This window comes from Mastomys coucha, unplaced genomic scaffold (genome assembly GCF_008632895.1).
Source record: "Mastomys coucha isolate ucsf_1 unplaced genomic scaffold, UCSF_Mcou_1 pScaffold15, whole genome shotgun sequence".
Lineage (NCBI taxonomy): Eukaryota > Metazoa > Chordata > Mammalia > Rodentia > Muridae > Mastomys > Mastomys coucha.
In genome coordinates, this window is record NW_022196897.1 from 10,953,311 (window position 1) to 10,974,760 (window position 21,450).

The 21,450-nt window shown below is 36.5% G+C and overlaps 1 protein-coding gene across 1 annotated transcript in view; it reads left to right on the forward strand.

The window, feature by feature from the left end:
• The first annotated feature begins 12,009 nt into the window (after positions 1–12,009).
• Positions 12,010–21,450, forward strand: part of Nxph2 (neurexophilin 2) — a 97,875-nt gene continuing 88,434 nt past the window's right edge. Inside the window, exon 1 of the mRNA XM_031369217.1 lies at positions 12,010–12,309. Coding sequence (XP_031225077.1) covers positions 12,259–12,309 — 51 coding nt within the window. The 5' untranslated portion in view covers positions 12,010–12,258. The remainder of the gene's footprint in view (positions 12,310–21,450) is intronic.

Genomic DNA, 21,450 nt, shown 5'->3' on the forward strand with positions numbered 1-21,450 from the left:
GAAGAAAATAAAGAGGAAAAAGCATGTTATTGGACTCTTACCTGCATTTCTCTGGTGCAAATTGAAAAAAGAAATGAATCTCTTTAGCCGCTTATTTGGAAAGGGCCAAGATGTCTCTTCAGAGAAGGCTATTGTAAGGTCAAACTCTTTCCATCTACGGAATCCCACAGGAAATTTAAAATATTGGTTAAAATAGCACATGAACTTATCATTCATAGGGCATCTTGACTAATTGTAAAGATTCAGAATAGAAAAACCAATGCAAAAATAGGGAGAAGAAAACATATGTTGTGTTCAATTTTTCCAATAATTTAATTTTTTTAATTCACTTTCCATTTAAAGCACCAACCTTCTCCTCCCTCTCCTCTGAGTCTCACCATTACAAATTTCTCCACCCATTGCCACTTCTCCTTCTCCTCAAAGACATGTATCTCCCCGTGTGTGCCACTTCATCCTGGAACATCTAGACCCAGGAAAACTAAGCATATCCTCTTCCAGAGACCTAACTGGGAAGTGCAGGAAGGAGAAGAATCAAGTGGCAGGGAACAGAGACCTAGACATCTTCTTAGGGGATCCACATGAAGACACACATTTGATAGAAATATATAGGGAGCCTAGGTCCAGCTCCTGTATCAGTGGACTGTTTTCTGTGAGATCCCACAGTCATGGGTTAGTTGACTCTGTAGGTCTTTTTGTGGTGTCCTTGACCCCCATCGCTTCTACATTTCTATCCCCGACTCTTCCACAAGACTCCCTGAGCTCTTCCTGATGTTTGGCTGTGGGTCTCTGCATCTGCCTCCATAAGCTATTAGATGAAACCTCTCATGAGACAGTTATGGTAGGTTCCTGTCTGCAAGCATAGTAGAATATCATTAGTAATGTCAGGGGTTGGCTCTCTCACTTGAGATGGGTCCCATGTTGGGCCCATCATTGGTTAGCTATTCCCTTAGTCTCTGCTCCTTCTTTATCCCTGCACATCATGTAGACAAGACAGATTTTGAGTTTAAGGTTTTGTGGTTGGACTGAGTCCTTCCTGACTACAAGAGGTAGCCACTTCAGTCTGTATATCCTCCTGTTAGAAATCTCAGCTAGTGCTACCTCCATAGACTCCCCATATCCTCCATTCAAGGCTTCTAGTTAGTCACCAGGGATGGCTACCACCAGTTTCCATTCTCACTCTCAGCTCTCTCCCACTCTACATGTTCACATCCCCATCCCTGTCCTCCCTTTACTCCCTATTCTGGACAGTTCCCTCCTTCCATCTACCACCAAGGTGAGTTTCCACTTCAGGGAGATTTGCATACTCCCTTGAGACCTCCTTATGGCCTAGTTTCTTTGGGTCTCGGGATTATAGCACGGTTATTCTGCATTTCCTGGCTAATGTCCAATTATAAGTGAGTATATACCATTCATGAATTTCTGGCTCTGAGTTACCACATTCAGGATGTTATTCTCAAGTTCCATTCATTTGCTTACAAAATTCATGATGTCTTTGTTTTTAAAAGCTGAATAGTATTCCATTTAGTAGATGTACCACATTCTCTTTATCCATTTCTCAGTTTAGGAATATTTAGGTTATTTAGGGTTTCTGGCTATTACAAATAAAGTCATTATGAACATAATTGAACAAAAGCCCCTGTGGTATACTGGGGAATAAAATGGGCATATTCCCAGGGTGATATACCTGATTCTTGAGGTAGAACTATTCTCAGTTTTCTGACAAATGGCCAACTTAATTTTCAAAGGTGTACAAGTTTGCATTCCTACCAGCAATGCAAGAGTTCTCTTTGTTCCACATCCTCCCCAGCATGTACTGTCGCTTTAATTGTTGATCTTATTCATTGTGATAGGTATAAGATGGAATCTCAATGTTGATTTAATTTTAATTTCTCTGATAATTAAGGAAATTCAAGATTCTTATGTGGAGAATTCCCTGTTTAGCTCTGTTTCTCATTTTTTATTTGGGTTATTTGGGTTGGTAATGTCTAACTTCTTGAGTTCTTTGTGAATTTTGGATATTAGCCCTCTGTTAGATGTAGGGTTGGTAAAGATCCTTTCCCAATCTGTAGATTGTCATTTTGTTCTGTTGACAGTGTCCTTTGCCTTCCAGATTGTGAGGTCTCATTTATCAATTGTTGATCTTACAGCCTGAGTCATTGGTGTTCTGTTCAGGAAATTGTCTTCTACACCAATGTGTTCAAGGGTACTTCCCACTTTCTCTTCTATGAGATTTAGTGTATTTGGTTTTATGTTGAGGTCCTACATGAATTTGGACTTGGGTTTTGTGTCGGGTGATAAGTATATATCTATTGAATGATCTACCTGTAGACATCCATCTAGACTAGCACCATTTGTTGAAGATGCTTTCCTTTTTCCATTATGTATTTTTGGCTTCTTTATCGAAAATCAAGTGTCCATGTGTGAGTGAGTTTATTTATGGGTCTTCCATTTACTTCCATTGATCATATCTGTTTCTGTATGAATACCATGGAGTTTTTATAACTATTTCTCTTTATAAGAGTACAGCTTGATGTCAGAAATTGTGATTCCTCCTTAAGTTCTTTTATTGTTCAGGATTATTTTGGCTATCCTGTATTTTTTGTTTTTTTCCAAATGAAGTTGAGAATTGCTGTTTCAAGATATGTAAACAATTGTGTTGGAATTTTGATGGGAATTGCATTGAATGTGTAGATTGTTTTGGTAAGATTGCCATTTTTACAATGTTAATTGTACTCATACTAGTCCATGAGCATGGTAGATCTTTCCATCTCCTGATATCTTCCTCTGTTTCTTTCTTCAGAGTCTTGATGTTTTTCTCATGCAAGTATTTCTCTTGTTTGTGCAGAGTTATGACAACATATTTTATATTATTTGTGGCTATTATTAAGTATATCATTTCCCTAATTACTTTCCCAGACTCTTTATTGTTTGTATAAAGGAGAGATGCTGATTTTTTCAGAGTTAATTTTGTATGCGGCCACTTTGCTGAAGGTGTTTATCAGCTATAAAAGTAGAGTTTTTGGGTCATTTATGTATACTAACGGATTGTCTGCAAATAGAAATACTTTGACTTCTTTCTTTCCAACATGTACCCAAGTCACCTCCTTTAGTTGTCTTATTGCTTTCTCTAGGACTTCAAGTACTATACTGAATAGTTAGTGAATGATCAGCCTTTTTCCTGATTTTAGTGAAATTGCTTCATATTCCTCTCCATTTAATTAGATATTGGCTATTTGATTGCTATATGTTTTATGTTTACCTATGCACAGTGTATCTGTGATCTCTTGAAGACTTTTAACATGAAGGAGTGTTGGATATTGTACAGGGTCACCAATGAAGGAGCTAGAGAAAGGACCCAAGGAGCTGAAGGGTTTGCAGCCCCTTAGCGTGAACAACAGTATGAACCAACTAGTACCCTCAGAGCTCCCAGGGACTAAAGTCCAACCAAAGAGTACACATGGAGGGATTCATGGCTTCAGCAGCATGTGTATAGCAGAGGATGGCCAAGTCAGTCATCAATGGGAGGAGAGGACCTTGGCTCTGTGAAGGTTCTATGCCCCAGTGTAGGGGAATGCCAGGGCCAGGAAGTGGGAGAGGGTGGGGTGGTGAGCAGGGGGAGGAGGGAGGGAACAGGGGATTGTTTTAGTTTTTGTTTTTTGTTTTATTTATTTTTTTCTTATTTTCTTTTCTTTTTCTTTTTCTTTTGGAGGGGAACCTGGGAAAGGAAATATTGTAAATAAAGAAAACATCTAATAAAAAAAAAAGAAAAAAAGCCATAAGGAAAATTTTTTATTTAACTAAAATGACACATAAGTGTATAAGGTTACATACACATATTTCATTTAAATGAAGCTGTACCACTTGAGTAAACAACGTTCTTCCCAAAAGCCACAGAGTATCTAACAAAACCCTAATACTGGGTTTGAGAAATTCCCTTTTGAATAATGGGACAAGGTCAAGGGAGTCCAAGAGGCTATGTATGATGCCCTTGATTGTCTTCCAGAGTTTGAAGGCAGGCCTCTCTTGCTGAAGAAACCACCCACTTCAGACATAGGTCTCAGAATCTGAGCTGGATCTGACTTGAAAGCAAACTCCATGAAATTAGCTTTTTAGTACTGAAAAATATTTTGCAAGTTGCCAAGTAACAGAAGCAACCCAGCTGTGATGCCTATGAACTATAGCAACGACCAGCACAGCAAAAGAGTACTGGGGGTACAATAGTGACACTCATACTTTACAGTAATCAGTATCTGTCTAGTTGTACTTAAGGCTTAATCAACAGTAGGGAAATCACAGCTGAGACTTGTAAACTTGGCCAAATAACCAGGATTAATGAAGTCATGGATCATAGAAAAGAAATTATTATCCCCACTTTAGTAGACCAACAGAATTCTAAACTGTATTCTAAATAAGTATTCCTTTTGTTCATCTCTCATCCCTCATCAAAGAATCTTTTCTTTGAAAGTGAGGAAGACCATTACCTAAATTTCAAATGGAGAGAATTGCAAAATGAAAAGAAGAACTCACACTGGATTACCCAGCTCCAATTGATACATCTACAACAAACCTCCAATACCTAAGTCTTAGGGTACATGGCAGAAAAGGGGGAAGAACTCTAAATGCCATAGGACCGGGAAATCCTCTGTGTGAGTGTGTTTCCTAGATACAATGGGGATGCTTCATTGATGATACCACAACAATATGATTACCTAAACAAGATTTGGCCAAACACCGACAACATCAAGGAACATGATAATGTGAAAGAGGAAAACTTCACATGGGCCCTACCTTTACACAGAGAACTACAAGCAAATAATGACTGCTGAGAAGGGAAGATTAGTCTTCCTCAGGGATGAGTTTCCTTAAGTTGTCATACACATACAAATAACCCTATATTCAGTAGTTGTATTTAAATGGTACACACACACATATAAAATAAATTAATATGAGGGTATGAATGGGAGGGGCATATGAGGGATTAGGAGAAGGAAAAGGGTTATGTAGTAATTTCTTTTAGTCTGGAACGCTCCATTTCAAAGGTAAGTTCTTTAAGATGAAGAATGTGCCAGGCAATTAAAAGAACAGAATATTTTAAGATAGGATATTTAAAGGAAGGTGAGACAACAGGGCCCTTGTTCTAAAGAGAGGTGAAACATTCCATCCTACTTCTAAGCAACAGGGAAGCTCAGGAGTAACCAACTCAAAATAGCTTCAGGAATTGCCTGAAACTGACCAGATTCACCGGGTCCCTCCCTCCTCATGGATAGATAGAAATGGTAAAGAGCAAACAAGCCAGACTACCTTGAAGAATCTTAGAAAAACCCAGCTGCCTGGAAATAGAGACTATCTGAGTGTACTCATGCTTACTAAAGTATCTACAAAGGATGGACACCGTCCTACCTGTTAAGCATCCTGCATGTTGTATAGTATGTTCCAGATTTCCCAGCTTTGTTAGCTGTCACCCATGTTGGGATAGGCTTTAATGGTGCAGATGTCTGTGAGTTATTCCTGCTCCTGTAAGTAACCCCTTGCCCATAATACTTTATGTAAGCCCACAAAGTTGATATTTGTATTTAGCTCAATCATCAGCTCCCTATGTGAAGTGAGTACACGTTTCTTCATATTTTCCCAGGAATAGTGTCACACAACAAAAGGAAGGAGAGAAGTAATTACATTATTTTAGATGTAATTACTTTAACAAGCAAGCAAACAAACAAACAAAAAACCCAGCAACAACAACACAAACACCACCACCAACAACAACAAAACAAAACAAAACGGAAAAAAAAAAAAGATACTCCCTGTATAAAGCAATGCTTCCATTGGCCAGTAGATAGCAGTATAGATATTCTAAGAAGTGCAGAAAGGCATGAGTGCAATTACTATGCTGCCAAGGAAACATTAGACTCGCTCATTTTAGATCAGCACATGAAAAAACCAGAAAGTGAGACTTTAAAATATCAAATCTTAGGTGCCTCTAAATGTAAGCCTGCACATTCAGCCTACTTGTTTCCTAACAGATTTTCTATTAGGAGATAGGAACATGAAAATAGATAGATCTTGACTAATAATTCCACAGTTCAAAAGATCACAAAGTAGAGCAATGAGTGAGTGAGTGTGACAGTAGTATTTTAAAGAATGAATGCAAATGTAAAAAAGCAACTTATTGTCCTCATTCATAAAAATATAGGAAACATTTTAAAAAGTCACATAACTTTTTACAAAATACACTTCTTTAATAAATAAAAGGTTAATTGTGGGAAAAAAAACTGCATACCAAGTATCCAAATATGGTAGACAGCACTTTGATATAGTTAACTGTACTATTGTGTTTAGCTGTTGCTATGTTCTGACAAGTGATGAGGAGCAATTTTACATTCCTTTCAAGCTAAAACACAATAGTGATTCCATGTGATACTGAACTATCATCCTTTGATGTGGTACAACTTCAGTTCATCAAAACATATTATAAAGCTTAATGTGCAAATCTAGGAAATGTGTCCTCAAAGACCTAGCAAAGAAAAAATTGGGGACATTTGGGCAGGGAAAGTACATGTTAATTGAAAATGGCCTCTTAAAAAGATAAAACTAAAGAGAAGACCTCAAATTTCTTTTGAGGTTTAATTTGTGATGTTAGAATGGAGAAACAGACTCTTGTAAAGATTAGGAATTGGATTTTCTTCCCAAAACTTCAGGCCCACCTTCAGGTGAGCCTTTTTCTTTTTCTATTACTTTTCTAGGGTACATGGCTTAACACTCATGTACACATAGCCTCAAATGGCTTAAGATGACTTTCAGCCTTTGACCTTAATCATGGAATCCTTTTTGTTGTAGTTGAGTTATGTTTGGTCATTTGCAACAAGAGCACCTTATCAGTATGATACAGGCAATCAAATGCAGGTTGCAAGACCATAGGCATCTGTGTATATCTGTTCTCTACTTTCTCTGCACTTAGGAAATAATATCTGAAATGTGTTAAGAGATTACACCAGGAATAATATATTTACTATATTCGATGTATGAGAAGATAAGATTATTAAACCTTTAAGTAAACATCTGTATTTGTAGATAGACAGTACATACAATCATACATTGTAAGATGATGTCAAATGTACAAGAAACCTGCTTGGTTTGATGAAGATGTGCATTAGCTAGCACATCCAGAAGCCTCTGAACTGCCTGCCCAGTCCCAGTGAGTGCTGCCCCCTCACAGCCTACCTGCACACGCCTTCCTTTACTTCTCGATTCTTTTTGGAGGCTAATAATTGACATTTATGGTTAAAGCAGTCACACTACTGCCCTAAAACATTTACAAGAACAGATAATGCAGAGAGTATGGCTACCTAAGGGAAGGCATATGTAACCTCACTATAGGGAATGTTTCACTTTGGTTTGGATCTGAAACACAGACATGCCATGAAAGTGCTAACTTCTCTACTTATAGCCCAGTAAGTTCGATAAGTTGCCTAGCTTCATAACAAGCTCTCCAGATTCAAGCATGTATATGCAGACACTAATGACATTCTGTTAAAGTGCCAGGTACTAGCCCCCCCACCCCCAATTGGATAGGGAATAGAAGATGAAGGAAATGAGGGAAGAAGCTGGGGGGGGAAAGTAAAACCCAACTTTCTGATAGATTAAACCATTGATGCTTAATCTTAACCTCAGAAACATTTAAAGGTCCCAATGACTCTATTGTGCAATCAGGGTTAATATTTGATACAGCACAGCATTATGTTCTATTCAATTGTTAGTCAAGAATATTGAATTCCTCAAGAATAATGTGACTCAAAAGGATTTTAGTTAAAAATGGTACCAAAGAGATCACCAGCTTTTTATTTCCAAACCATAAGAAGCCAAAGTCTCCTTGAAAATATTGTTGTCCCTAAAATATCCTTGAAAATGTCTTCATCCCTCTTCTTAAATCCTAGGCTTCACTTCGGTGAGTCATGCTATCCCTTTACTTCTGTGAGTCAGGGAATCCCTGACCTCTAGACTCTCTGAAAATTATTGTCAGATCAATGCTTCAGGCTTGGTAAAGTGGAATCTCTTCTTCTTGATATGATGTAGATTCTATAGCTTTTAGCATCTATAGATAACCCCCACATTTCTTTATTTTTTAAAGATTTATTTATTTATTATATTTAAGTACACTGTAGTTGTCTTCAGACACTCCAGAAGAGGGCATCAGATCTCATTACGGATGGTTGTGAGCCACTATGTGGTTGCTGGGATTTGAACTCAGGACCTTTGGAAGAGCAGTCAGTGCTCTTAACCACTGAGCCATCTCTCCAACTCCCACATTTCTTATTAGCTAGAGGCATAATTGGTCACTACATTTATAACTGCCAGAGAATTGAATAATACCTGAGGTAGAATGATAAATTGGAAAAAGCCATATGTAACTGTGGATCTTACTGACTTCAATCAAGTTGCAGATTTGCTCATGTCTCATGAGATGACCTAAAGCAAGTCACATAAACTTTACAGTCTGTTACCTTAAATGCAAAATGAGAAAGTTGCATAGTACCTAATATCCATTCCACTCTGAAATGCCAGCCTGCAAATTATTTTTCTGTCACATTTTGGTATTGATATTACTGGAGTAAATGATGAGAAAATAAGTACAGAGGAAAAGTACATAAGCCAAACCAAACCAAACAAAAACCCTAACCATACAGAAAAGCCTAGGTGGGCAAATATGATCTCAAGGCTTTGAGATTATCAATTAATATGACATTTTTCAAAACCAAAATAGAATCATGGAGTGACAAAATGTTTGGCTCAGTTTTCTGCTACTAGTTGATATAAAAATATTGTTTATATCCCTAAACTGGGGCAAAAATTCTATTTTTTTTGTTTTTTGTTTTTTGTTTTTGTTTTTTCGAGACAGGGTTTCTCTGTATATCCCTGGCTGTCCTGGAACTCATTCTGTAGACCAGGCTGGCCTCGAACTCAGAAATACTCCTGCCTCTACCTCCCAAGTGCTGGGATTAAAGGCATGTGCCACCAATGCCCGGCTGCAAAAATTCTTAAAATGATAATTCAGTGATATGATATTCAAATTGTTAGCTTAATTAAAAGACAAAATTAAGATTAAAAAAATCTTTTAATTTGTTAGGAAAAAATTAAATATCCAAACATTAAGCTCAGTGCACTGTTCCTAGGTACAGTTCTTGCATCCACATTTCTTTAATACTTGCTTCTGCAGCTTACCATGACCTCATGCCCCTTAATATTGATTTCAACCTCACTGCAGATGATACCTAGCCTGTTTAGCTTGGCCTTCCAGATATCTACCATCTAACCTATAAAACACTTCTCTTGCCTTTTCTTGATGCATTTCTTCTACCAGTTCAGCATTTCCTGTTTACTCCTTAGCTCAGCATCTGAAATCATTTCACTTCTGTTTTGCTTCTCTCCCCTATCTGAACATGGAACTGCCTTCTTCATTTTTCTTAATGTAGAGCTTGATTGTTGTTGGGACACTAAGCAAACTAACATGTTGTCTATTTCATGATGCACTTGTCACATTGATTCCTCTTTCCACTGACTATGCTAAGCAGCACCACTTCCTTTCTGTATTGACTACTGTACTTCATTTATTGTATATTTCTTGATAAAGCTACTGTATTTTGAGAAACAGATGCAAGGTGAAAAATTATTCTACCTCTCTACCTTTCTCTCTTGTCTTTTCTTTTTCCTTCTCTCCTTACTTTCCATTCTCACTCCCCACCTTATTTCTTTCTTCCTATTTATTATTTTCTCATACTTTATAAGTAAATTTGGGAAACCTATGGAATGACAATCACTTTATAAATAAATCCAGAAATATCAGAATCAATAGCACAAACCTTCCAGTTTCTTTTCTACACACTTTTCCTATGTCATATACATGGTAGTTTGGATTCAACTCCCACCATGATACATCATTTGTGAGAAGACATGGTTTTAAAACATACCTTCAACTCTAGGTTCTACTTTTAAATTGATTTAGAAGTTTTTCTACAAGAACAGAAGCATTCTAAGAAATATAAATGAAGAAAGGGTACTATTACTTATATTGATGGGTATAAGTTTTAAACATTCCTCTTACAGTTTGTGGTACAGGATTACAAGGTAAGTTAAGAAGGGATAGCATGTTTACTTTGCTGGTGAATCAGTTAGGCAGATGATGAGTTACTCTAAATAAGAGGCTGCATCTGGGAAATATTTTGTCCTCCTTCCTTGAAGCTTTATTTCTTCAAGAAATTTATTTGGTTTTGTTCAATATGTTCTGTTAAGTCCTTTACCATCTGCGCAGTTGCCTGTAAATAAAATAAAAAGATTCCCCCAAATTCAGTGTCAGGAAATTAACCATTAAAAATAGCTTTCAAATTTTAAAATTATCTTATTTATCTTTCTAGGTCAGAATAATGTTCTAGGGTTAACAATATAGGTTAGTGGTAGGGAGCTTGCCTAGCATGTGAGATATGTCAGGTTCAATTTTCAGCAACACACACACACACACACACACACACACACACACACACACAGAGGAAATGATGAAATTAAACTCTAGAATCAATAGTAAGCATACTTTTGTTAGGGGTAGCAACGGAATAGTGATACCATCTTTCAAAGAAAATCTAAAGACAAGCACAGGTGTATCAGCCTCCACAAAGTCTTTGGAACACCAAAATCAGGCTTGACAAATGCTTAGAAAGGACATGTCCTATGGTTATATACTTGCTTCTGTCTCTCTCCACAAAGGAAAGAAATTGTATGGAGAAACATTCCCTCCATAGTGTTGGGAACAACATGCTTTCAGAGTCACAGTGGTATAATAGTACAACATTATGGAATAACGTCCTTGCTCTGATGCACATTCTTAGCACATCCACTGAGAGTATGAGTAGGACTTTGTCCTCTTCTTATCAATTCCTCTGCTTTGGAGATCTGGAATCAAGGCTATTTTGCCTCAGATTTGGCCCCATTCTCTAAAAGATTTTTTTTTTTTGTTTTGAGTTCAGGATGCTAAGATAAGGGAAATGCAACTTTATTGCTATCTTTTCTTTTTTTTTTTTTTCCTCTCCCAAATTGCAAACCAAACTGCTCTATTTGTTTTATTTTGGATTTTAGGGCTTGATTGTCAGTTTCAGCTCTACTTCCTTGCCTCCAATTTCCTTTTGTAAGAGCTATTTGTCTCTATATGTCAGGACTCCAGTTGCTTTGGATGTTTAACCCCTCTAAATTGTAGATTTTACATTTGTCCAATAATGATCATCATGGATTGTATTTAGGTGTCTACCCATTGAACACTGTGCCTTTATTTTTTCCACTCAGTCTTAAAGCTTAAGGAGCCCTCAAAGGAGATTTTTTTAAACACTGAGGCTCACAGTTGAGGTTTGCAGCCTTACCTGGCCTTGCCTTCTACCAGGTTATTTCTGGATTTCCTCTCTTCTGTCTTCTCTCCCTTCGCCCTGGGGTAGGTATAACAGTATCACAGTTCAGTTTTGCTGACCTCCTAAACACCTGGTGGCCAGTCATTGCCAAGCACCCTTAGCTGTCCTGCCACTGGCACAATTTTAGCTCTCCTAAGCATCCCACAGCACCCAACTCCAGAAATCTAGACAGCCTTCTCAGGAACAGGGAAACTTCTCAATCTCCAGATAAGCTAGGTAAGGGTTCCCCATTAGACTGTTGCTCAGGCTACTTCCGTTTCATAAAATCCCCTTCCCCCCTCCCTGTGCCTCGGCCTCGTGCCTCCCCAGAACTCTGAGTAACCTTCCTTATAAATTTTCTGAAAGCCATTACTGGGCATTCTTCTTGCATCCATCCAGGGGGAACCCTTCTGCTTCCCTAACAAGCGCCAGAGTCTCTGCGTCCTGCACTAGGCACAGCTTACAGCCCCTATGCTGGGCGGGGCTCTCTGACTGTGCAGAACTCTGCGCCCAGCTCCTGAACGAGAGCCTTTGGCTGTCCCGGCAGTCGTGATAGTGGTTCCCCAACCACTATCCTCAAATCCTCAGACCCCCAGCTGCTCACAACAGAGTCAAGGAGCAGCCTGAGAAAGTGTACTGAAGCCCAGCAGCTCTGCGGCTTCAGAGCTTGAAAGAGGCTCAGGGCACGCCGACCACACCTCCGGCAGGCTCCTCCTTCTAGGCTCTGTGTCCACTGGCCACTGGGTCCTCAGCGTCCTTAGCCTTCATTCCAAAGTGTAGATGCGCCAGATGCCGGTGAGGGAGCTCAGCTCCTGAGATCGCGCCAGTTAGCACGATGAGCTTGGGGCCGCTGCCTCTTCTTGTAGTCCCCGGCTTGCTGCAGCTGGTGAGTGCCGGGTCTGCAGGGATACCTTTCGGCGGGAAATCTGTAAGGGACTTGGGAGCCAAGCTGTTCCCAGTGATCTCAGATTGTGACCGGAGTTCAGATTGCCTTACTGCTGATGGGGAAGAAAGGCACTTTGACAGGGGAGCCTAGAGGCAAGTGGAAGGGCTTAGAGAGGGTTGGGGTATACTGTTGAAGTAATGTAGAACGGACACATCTAGAAACTAATTGTGAAGAAGAAAGGGGCTAGGCGCAGGGTGCAGGCCAGGGCTAATAGACTCGACCCCGGTGGGTTGAAAGACCTTCCTGCAGCCCAAAGAGGCTTGGCGACTCCGTTTCCCCCAGGTACTCCAGAAGATGAGCACTTCTTCCAAAGCAGGTAAATTTTAGATATAGACTGATTTTAGAGGCAGCTTGGATTTCACTGTGTTCCGTCTGGAGGTGGGAAGTGAAATGGAGTTTGAACAGCTAAAGACAGAAAACAACTTTGATGGGGCCAACTCCGTGCAGTTAACGGAATCCAGGGTTCCAGATTTTATGGCCTGAACTACTGAGGCTGCAGAACAAAATATAGGATGTTAAAAGATAGCTCAGAGTGCTCTACGGATACTCAGGCTGCCTTCAGGACTCTCTAGGTTTTCCGACTTTATGTTTTCCAAGTTAATTAGATTTACGGTGGGCCTAAAATAAAAACCTTTAAAACCTAACTTGACCACAATTGCAGAAATGAGTTTAAATGGCTCCAGTTGTAATATTTCCCATAACTAGAATTTTTCCACTTATTTTATGAGAATTTTTAAAAATAAAATAAGCTGAGTTGATAAATGTTGCAGGCAGCCTATGAAAAACCTGTGTATGCTCTTACATCTTTGCACAGCTCTCATGGTCTAGACATATTCAGTATCATATTCATGGTATTACACCTAATTAAATGGGATTACTATGGACATGCACATTTGAATACTCATTTTCTATTTATTCTTTTCTTGATGATCTTATTCAGTACATTGTTTCTTTTCTGTCACTTGATAAAGAAAATTAGCGTGTGGATTTAATAGTGTAACAAAATGAGTGTTGTTTTATGACATGACTTTAGCAGGTGTCAAATTCTTACAGATTTTAATTTTTGGTAAAATGTGTAGTGGTAAAAATATTGCATTTGAATTTTAACAACTTATTAAATCTAGTTTAATGTAAAATCTAGCAATGATTTAAAAATATATGTTATCCTGAATCATTTTGTTTATTACATTACACTCCTATAAAATCAGAATACTTGAAAGATAAAATTTTGTGTGTTCATCCTCCTTATGTAATATCACCTCAATCATATTTATTAAGTGTATTTTTTGCTTACCTTAATGAGTTTGTAATTGTAATGTTTATTTAGTGTGACTGCTTTAGGTGCTACTTCTTTTGTCTTATCTAGTATTATATCACTGTATTCAACTTATCAATCACAAGACTTGATATAGACTTGATCAATAAATATCAAAATAGCATTTTCCAGTCTGGGATCAATAGTCATCTTTTGTTCAGATGACTGTGCAGAAGAAAAGAATCATATCAAGCCTGAGATTTAGAGTGAACCTGAACGTTCAGACCAACTGTCCTTATGGACATCATTAGTGTGACACCTTAAAAAACGGTCACTTGTACCCCAGTAAAAGTTGTGTCTCTCTGGCATGTTCTGAGATTGTATTACCTGACTCATATTTATGTACTTTTCACATACAGAACTGACTCCTTTGGGGAACTTAGTATGTTGTCTAGTAGATTTTTCAAACAGAAAAGAAAATCTTTCTTAATCTTCGTTTTCTGTGTTCCCTCAGTTTTCTTTCTTTTCTCTCTCTCTCTCTCTCTCTCTCTCTCTTTCTTTCTTTCTCTCTTTCTTTTTTTTCTTTATGATATGTGGTCCAGTTACACTGCACCTTGAAATGTCTAATTCTTGCAATCCCACGAGTTAAAATAGCACTGGGCTTGTTATATATAATATGATGTGTCAGCATGAATTTGAAACTGCATTGTCCAACACTTATGTATTAACTAACTAATTTATATACCATGAATTTATTTATATACCATGAATTTATACCATAGCTATTTATTGTTTACAATGAAAGAAGAATATAAACATACCACAGATCTTTGATTCTGAAAACCACAGAATTGCCTTTAACTATTTACATATTCTGTAAACACCTGTACCTGAGGCATTGCTGGGTAAGATTTGAAAAAAGAATTACAGCTGTACACCTTGGAATGAAACCCAAGGCTGAGTCAAGGTTTCTGTAAAGAATCTCATTTCTATCTTAGCCATAGCATTTTTGCTAGTTAGAAACTGGTATTTAATATCTTGATTTTGAAGAAGGTTATTTTAAAACTTCTTTATAAATCATTCTGAATGATTCTGAGCATTCATCCATGTGAGGTTACTTTATAGGTATTGTTAAGATATAATATTCAACAAACCAATCTCTGGATTTGTCTGGTGACTAAATTAACTAATTATAAGACAAATCTTATAGTTTTGATTTGTACATAGTTACAGTTTAAAATATGGCATTTTAAAATTATTTTATTTAATGTACAAGATAATATTTTCCAAGTAGCATATTTGTTGTACAGGTGTATGATTTTATAACACAATTTTTGAATAAGTATTTTCAACTGTATCAAACCAGATATCCTAGCAATTTTTTAATTGATTTAAGTTTTATTGCATCATGATGAGAAAAGATACATAATTTCAATTTATTTGAATTCGTTATCATTTAAAAACATATTTTAAGTAGATGGAATTACATCACATTCTTTTTCCCTTTTGTTACCCCAACTCGTCCCAGAGACCCCCTTCAATACTTGCCATACCTTTCTTTTTTAATTTTATCATATTCTTTTTTTTATATTTATAGTAAGCTTTAATCAGTAAAAGAGCTGGGCAGATCTCTATCCTCTATGCTATTATATCTATTTTCCTGCCAATAATCCCATTATATAATTTACCATGTTCTGTCTGAACTGTTCTTAGCTCCAATTAGCCAACCCACATGGCCATTATTTTAAGATTCTTCCTCCATAGATCTCATATTCTCATTTTTTCACCTTCTCTCCTTGTGGTCTCCTCAGAACTCAAGCCCAGGAACCCAAGACTCCTATCATATTCTTTAAAATTTATAAAATATTATAACAATAAAAGTGAGCATCATAAAAGTTGTTTGATATAAAACAGTCAATTGAACAGATTTATGGAGATGCTTGTCTGCAGCAATACTGAAGATATACACATTTTTCTCACTATGAATTTTAAATAACCCCAAACATATTAACTGTATGATATTTTAAAATAATATATCACTATTAGTTTTTTTTAATGAACATAAATAGATAAAGTCTTATTTCTCTTTTTTTTGTTTTGTTTTTAGTAGAGCTTTAAAATCTTGGCTCTTACTGTGGAACAAACACAAAATAAGAAAAATTTTTAGAAATTGGAGTTCTTTGTAATAAGGCTGTACTTCAATGACCCTCATATCACCAAAAATTTTACCTCCATAATAGCTAATCTGAGAGTTGATAGTTCTGCTGCACCAAGGAATGAATTGTAGACACAATTTTTGGATACAGACTTCCTGTTATAGTCAAAGCTATTTGACTTGAGTGATTGTCTTTATTCTCAGCCCACAGAGAACAGGTTACATTCATTTAAGAAATGGTGTATGTATTAAGATGGTCTATCCAGGAAGTCATTCCCCAACTGTTCAATGAACAATGGTTCTGCTTGGAGGGTGGCACAGGCATTAGGTGAGGGGAAGAATCTGGTTCATTGGCTGTGATGATTTTAAAAAGCATTCATCTCAGAAAAAGAGTAACTTATAAAGTCCTCTTCTTCAAAATTGATATGATGATTATAAATATCAAGCAAAGCATTCAGTCTCACTCTTTGTTGTTCAGAACAAGCCACCTCCAAAATTAATTGTCTAGTTTCTTTGGCTGTATAAATAATTTTGAAATATGTAAGCTGTTCTGAAAATCATAGTATCGTATAAAAACATTAAATAAACAATCCTCCTAATAGAGAGGCTAAGGTAGGAGAAGCATGATTTCAAGACCATTATATGGCACACAGAAAGACACTGTGAGGTACAAACAAGCAGGAAGTATACAATATTGGACCTATTTCTCCAATTACCAAATTAGTGAGACCACTGGATGGTAGCTAACAAATTTCTAATTCCTCATATTTTTGAATTTCAATCAATTAGGATATGTTGGTAATATTAATTTTCATATTAAGAGATATTAAGGAAAAGTAATTGTTACTTCCTGTTATTTTTGTTGTTAGAGGTGGAATTATGTTTATGTGGGTTTCTTGCTTCTTCTAGGGTGTAGTTTTGTTCCTTCTGTTGGTGTTTTCCATCTATTATCCTTTGTAGGGTTGGATTTGTGGAAAGATATTGTGTAAATTTGATTTTGTCATGGAATATCTTGGTTTCTCCATCTATGGTAATTGAGAGTTTTGTTGGGTATAGTAGCCTGGGCTTGCATTTGTGTTCTCTTAGGATCTGCATGACATCTGCCCAGGATCTTCTAGCTTTCATAGTCTCTGGTGAGAAGTCTGATGTAATTCTGATAGGCCTGCCTTTATATGTTACTTGACCTTTTTCTCTTACTGCTTTTAATAGTCTTTGTTTTGTGCATTTGGTGTTTTGACTATTATGTGACAGGAGCAATTTCTTTTCTGGCCCAGTCTATTTGGAGTCCTGCAGGCATCTTGTGTGCTTATGGGCATCTCTTTCTTTAGGTTAGGAAGATGTTTTACTATGATTTTGTTGGAGACATTTACTGGCCTTTTAAGTTGGGAGTCTTCACTCTCTTCTATACCTATTATCCTTAGGTTTGGTCTTCTCATTGCATCCTGGATTTCCTGGATGTTTTGGGTTAGGAGCTTTTTGCTTTTTGCATTTCCTTTGACTGTTGTGTCAATGTTTTCTATGGTGTCTTCTGCCCCTAAGATTTTCTCTTCTATCTCTTGTATTCTGTTGGTGATGCTTGCATCTATGACTCCTGATTTCTTTCCTAGGTTTTTTAACTCCAGGGTTGTCTCTCTTTCTGATTTCTTTATTGTTTCTATTTCCATTTTTAGATTCTGGATGGTTTTGTTCATTCCTTCACCTGTTTGATTGTGTTCTTTAAGGGATTTTTGTGTTTCCTCTTTAAGGGCTTCTAGCTGTTTATGTGTGTTCTCCTGTATTTCTTTGAGGGAGTTATTTATGTCTTTCTTAAAGTCCTGTATCATCATCATGAGAAGTGATTTTGGGTCTGAATCTTGCTGTTCTGGTGGAATGGTGTGTTCAGGACTTGCTATGGTGGGAGAATTGGGTTCTGATGATGCCAAGTAACCTTGGTTTGTGTTGCGTATTTTCTTATGCTTGCCTCCCCTCCACCCGCCCCCCCCCCCCGGGGGCATCTGGTTATCTCTAGTGCTACCTGCCCTTGCTAAATCTGGCTGGAGCTTACCGAAAAGGAAAACTTAGTCTGAGGGAAGAACATTAATATTTATTAAGCATATAATTAGTGAAAATCAACAAAATGTTAATTAAGACAGTACTTTCAAGTGTTATACCATCTTCAAATTGCAAACTACTAACATCTACTCATTTTTCTTTTAAATAAAAAGTGAATTGACACTCAAATGCTGATTATTAAATTAAATAATTTATGGACTATTAGAATTTTACAATCAGAAAACCAGCCAGTGTTTTCTGCATGCCTCTCTAGAATATTGCCTATTTAAATTGAAATTACCTTCAACTTCAAAAGACTTCAGAGGTTCAAATACAAATGCCACAAAATTAAAAAGGTAAAGCCAGCAACAATTCTGACATGAATTATCTAATGTGAAGAAAACCACCACTGGGTTTAACTGTAAAAGATAATAAAAGGAAATAAAAAATTAGTCTTGGGGTTTAACCCTTTTGTAAACATCTTAAATATCTTCATAGTAAAACTTGACTTTGAAATGGTGGTAGGTTTGGGACAAATACACTAAATTAAAAGGCATGAAACATTTTTATACACTGTTTTGTAAAGTGTTGGGCTGGAGAGATGGCTCAGCGGTTAAGAGCACTGACTGCTCTTCTGAAGGTCCTGAGTTCAAATCCCAGCAACCACATGGTGGCTCACAACCATCTGTAATGAGATCTGATGCCCTCTTCTGGGATGTCTGAAAAAAAAAAAAGCTGCAGTGTACTTGCACATAATAAGTAAAGTGTTCAAGATTATGATTTTTTAAAATTATGACACTTAATGAGCAATTTTGAAATTCACCAGTTTATTTTAAGCAGTTTGGCATGTATAGTTATTCTCTGTAAATAATAATATAATGATATAAGAAATAATATAGGTTAATGTAGGAAAAAATGTATAATTTCTACTGGTTTTCATGTGTGTGTGTTGTCTGTTCCAGAATTCTCTTCATTTTCTTTCATGTTTAATGGTGAAAGTGACTGATGAGTATAAACCTGCATATTTTGCACAGTTAACAGGTACAATAAGTGAATGGGAAGTGAAGGAACCCCTTAACATTTGTAGTGACAGTAACAGGTATTAATAGAAATTTTCATTTAGGTAATCCAAATCAGGAGTTGATTTGGAGCATTTTAAAGAGAGTGGTTATTGAAATAGAAATGGAAGCAGAATTCAAAGGCATGTTGCTCTTGAGATGGTGACTCAGGAGTTTGGGCTTTAGTGTCTACCTGCATTAATCAGCATCCAAGACTATTTACTGTTCATTTTAACTTAGATTTTACTGTTAATTCTCACTTGCATATCTAAAGCCAAGCACAGCTCTTTTAAACCACCATTTTGTTAGGTGAGCTAAAATGTAATGTTTTTACCTTACTTTTACAGTTAGGACTGTATAGTTTGAAAAACATTTTCCTGCACTTTACCTCATGGCCGTCTTCACAGTACCCTGACAAATAAGTAGAGTGGTGAATGCTGTGTCTACTTTAGTGGTGAAGAGACAAAAGTACCAAGTATTCCAGAGACACAATTGCCATGAAGAATTTGCTCACCAACTTCAACTTTGGATTCATGGCTACATCCATTTGTAGCCAATTGTGGGGTTCATGCTGAGTGCCATCTTTATAAAATACTCATAATTGAAACTTGGGAAAATGATATTGAAGGAAATTTCTTCGAAAGTCCATGTTCTGCCCAGAAACTACACTAAGGTGTTCCTAACTTCTTTGCCTGGTTAAGCAAGTCTTGCCATAATGTCAAACAAGTTAAACAAAATAAACAGTTCTTGTCTAAACAAAATAAAATGTTCCCGAACCTGGAGTTCTATTTTGAGTTTAACTTTACCAAGTTTATTTCCTAGTAGTTCTCAGTTCATATACACATTTGATGCTTGTTTTATGGCTGAGTAATTGACTTCCAGTTAGGAACAGCAGAGGATTTCAGAGTAGCTAGCTTTCAGATCGCTTAGGTGCTACTTCAGCCCAAAGCTGCCATCTGTGGGGCTTTTTCTGTGTCCACACTTCAGTGTCTTTCTCCCATTCTCACAGACTTCCAGGGAAATGCTTCCTGGATAAATCAGTTGCACTCAAGTGCTTGCCTCAAGGCTAGGGTTTCCAGCTTAATGGTTTTGTTTTAGTTTGTCTTCAATATTCAGTAAACTTACAGTAGCCACTAAACTTGTCTCTGCTTTAAATAATTCTTAGTGCTATAATGATTTTTTTCCAGATATTATGTGTATGCATGCCTTTATAACATATAAAAGCATATATTTTATAAATACAACAAAGTTTTCTAACATGCCAGTATAATGCAATGATATATTTGGGTTTTCTTATATTATATAGAACTCTCTCTGTTGTAAGAATTTGCAGTATTCATAGTAACAAAATATCAAAATATATTTAAGCAATCTTTAGTGAATACTTAGATTCTTCATGGCTAGAAAACATTTTAACACTACTTATTTAAAAAATTCCTAAAAGCAAAGGTGTAGCTTAAAATGAGTAGCTTAAATTTTCTTAAATATGGGCTGGAGAGATGGCTCAGAGGTTAAGAGCACTGATTGCTCTTCCAGAGGTCCTGAGTTCAGTTCCCAGCAACCACATGATGGCTCACAACCATCTGTAATGGGATCTGATACCCTCTTCTGGTATGTCTGAAGGTAACTACAGTGTACTCACCATTTATATAAAATAAGTAAATAAAATCTTTAAAAAATTTTCTTAAATACATTTTCTTTCTAAATGATTTTAACAGTAGCTAATATTACTCACAATGTAATCATATGCTGATTTTTTAAAAAATCTACTACACTATAGCATCTCATTTTTTAAAAATTTTTATTACAATTTTATTTATTTATTTATTTTTATTTGTGTGTGTGTGCTTGTGTGTGTGTGTGCGTGCATGTGCATATGTGCTATGGTAACACATTGCACAGTGCACACATAGTGAGAGAATAGCTTATAAGGTAATTCTTCCATCATGTTCATCTTGGTAATAGAATTGAGGTTGTCAAGCTTAGCAGCTAGTACAGTTACCTTCTGAACATTTTACCAGCTCCTAAGTATGCTAGGCACCATACATTAGTAATGAGAAGATGGTTTTATATGTGGTCTTTTTCAATATTCTATTTTCAGTTGACATTTTATAGTCTTTAAACTTGACAGTTTCCTTTTAATATTGTAGTAGCACAATTTTGCTTTATTGTTCTTAGATATTTACAAACTTAGGGGTTGTAAATAATATTTTATACTTGGTACTTTAAAATTTACACTGGAATATGAGTTTTATTATTAACAATGTTATTGTATCGTATATTTTTACCTATTATATATTATATGTTATATAATAAATATAGTGTATAGTAATGTTTTTAATTTTTATATATTTTTATACATATTGCCATTATGATTTACATTATTTTTAATAATTTGTATTTGACATTACTAGATTTTCCTTTTCAAAAGGTCACATCATTTGCAAATAATATTTTTTAAGAATTATTTATTTGTTTATTTAATGTATATGAGCACACTGTAGCTATCTTCAGACACATCAGAACAGGGCATCAGATCCCATCACAGATGGGTATGAGCCACCATGTGGTTGCTGGGAATT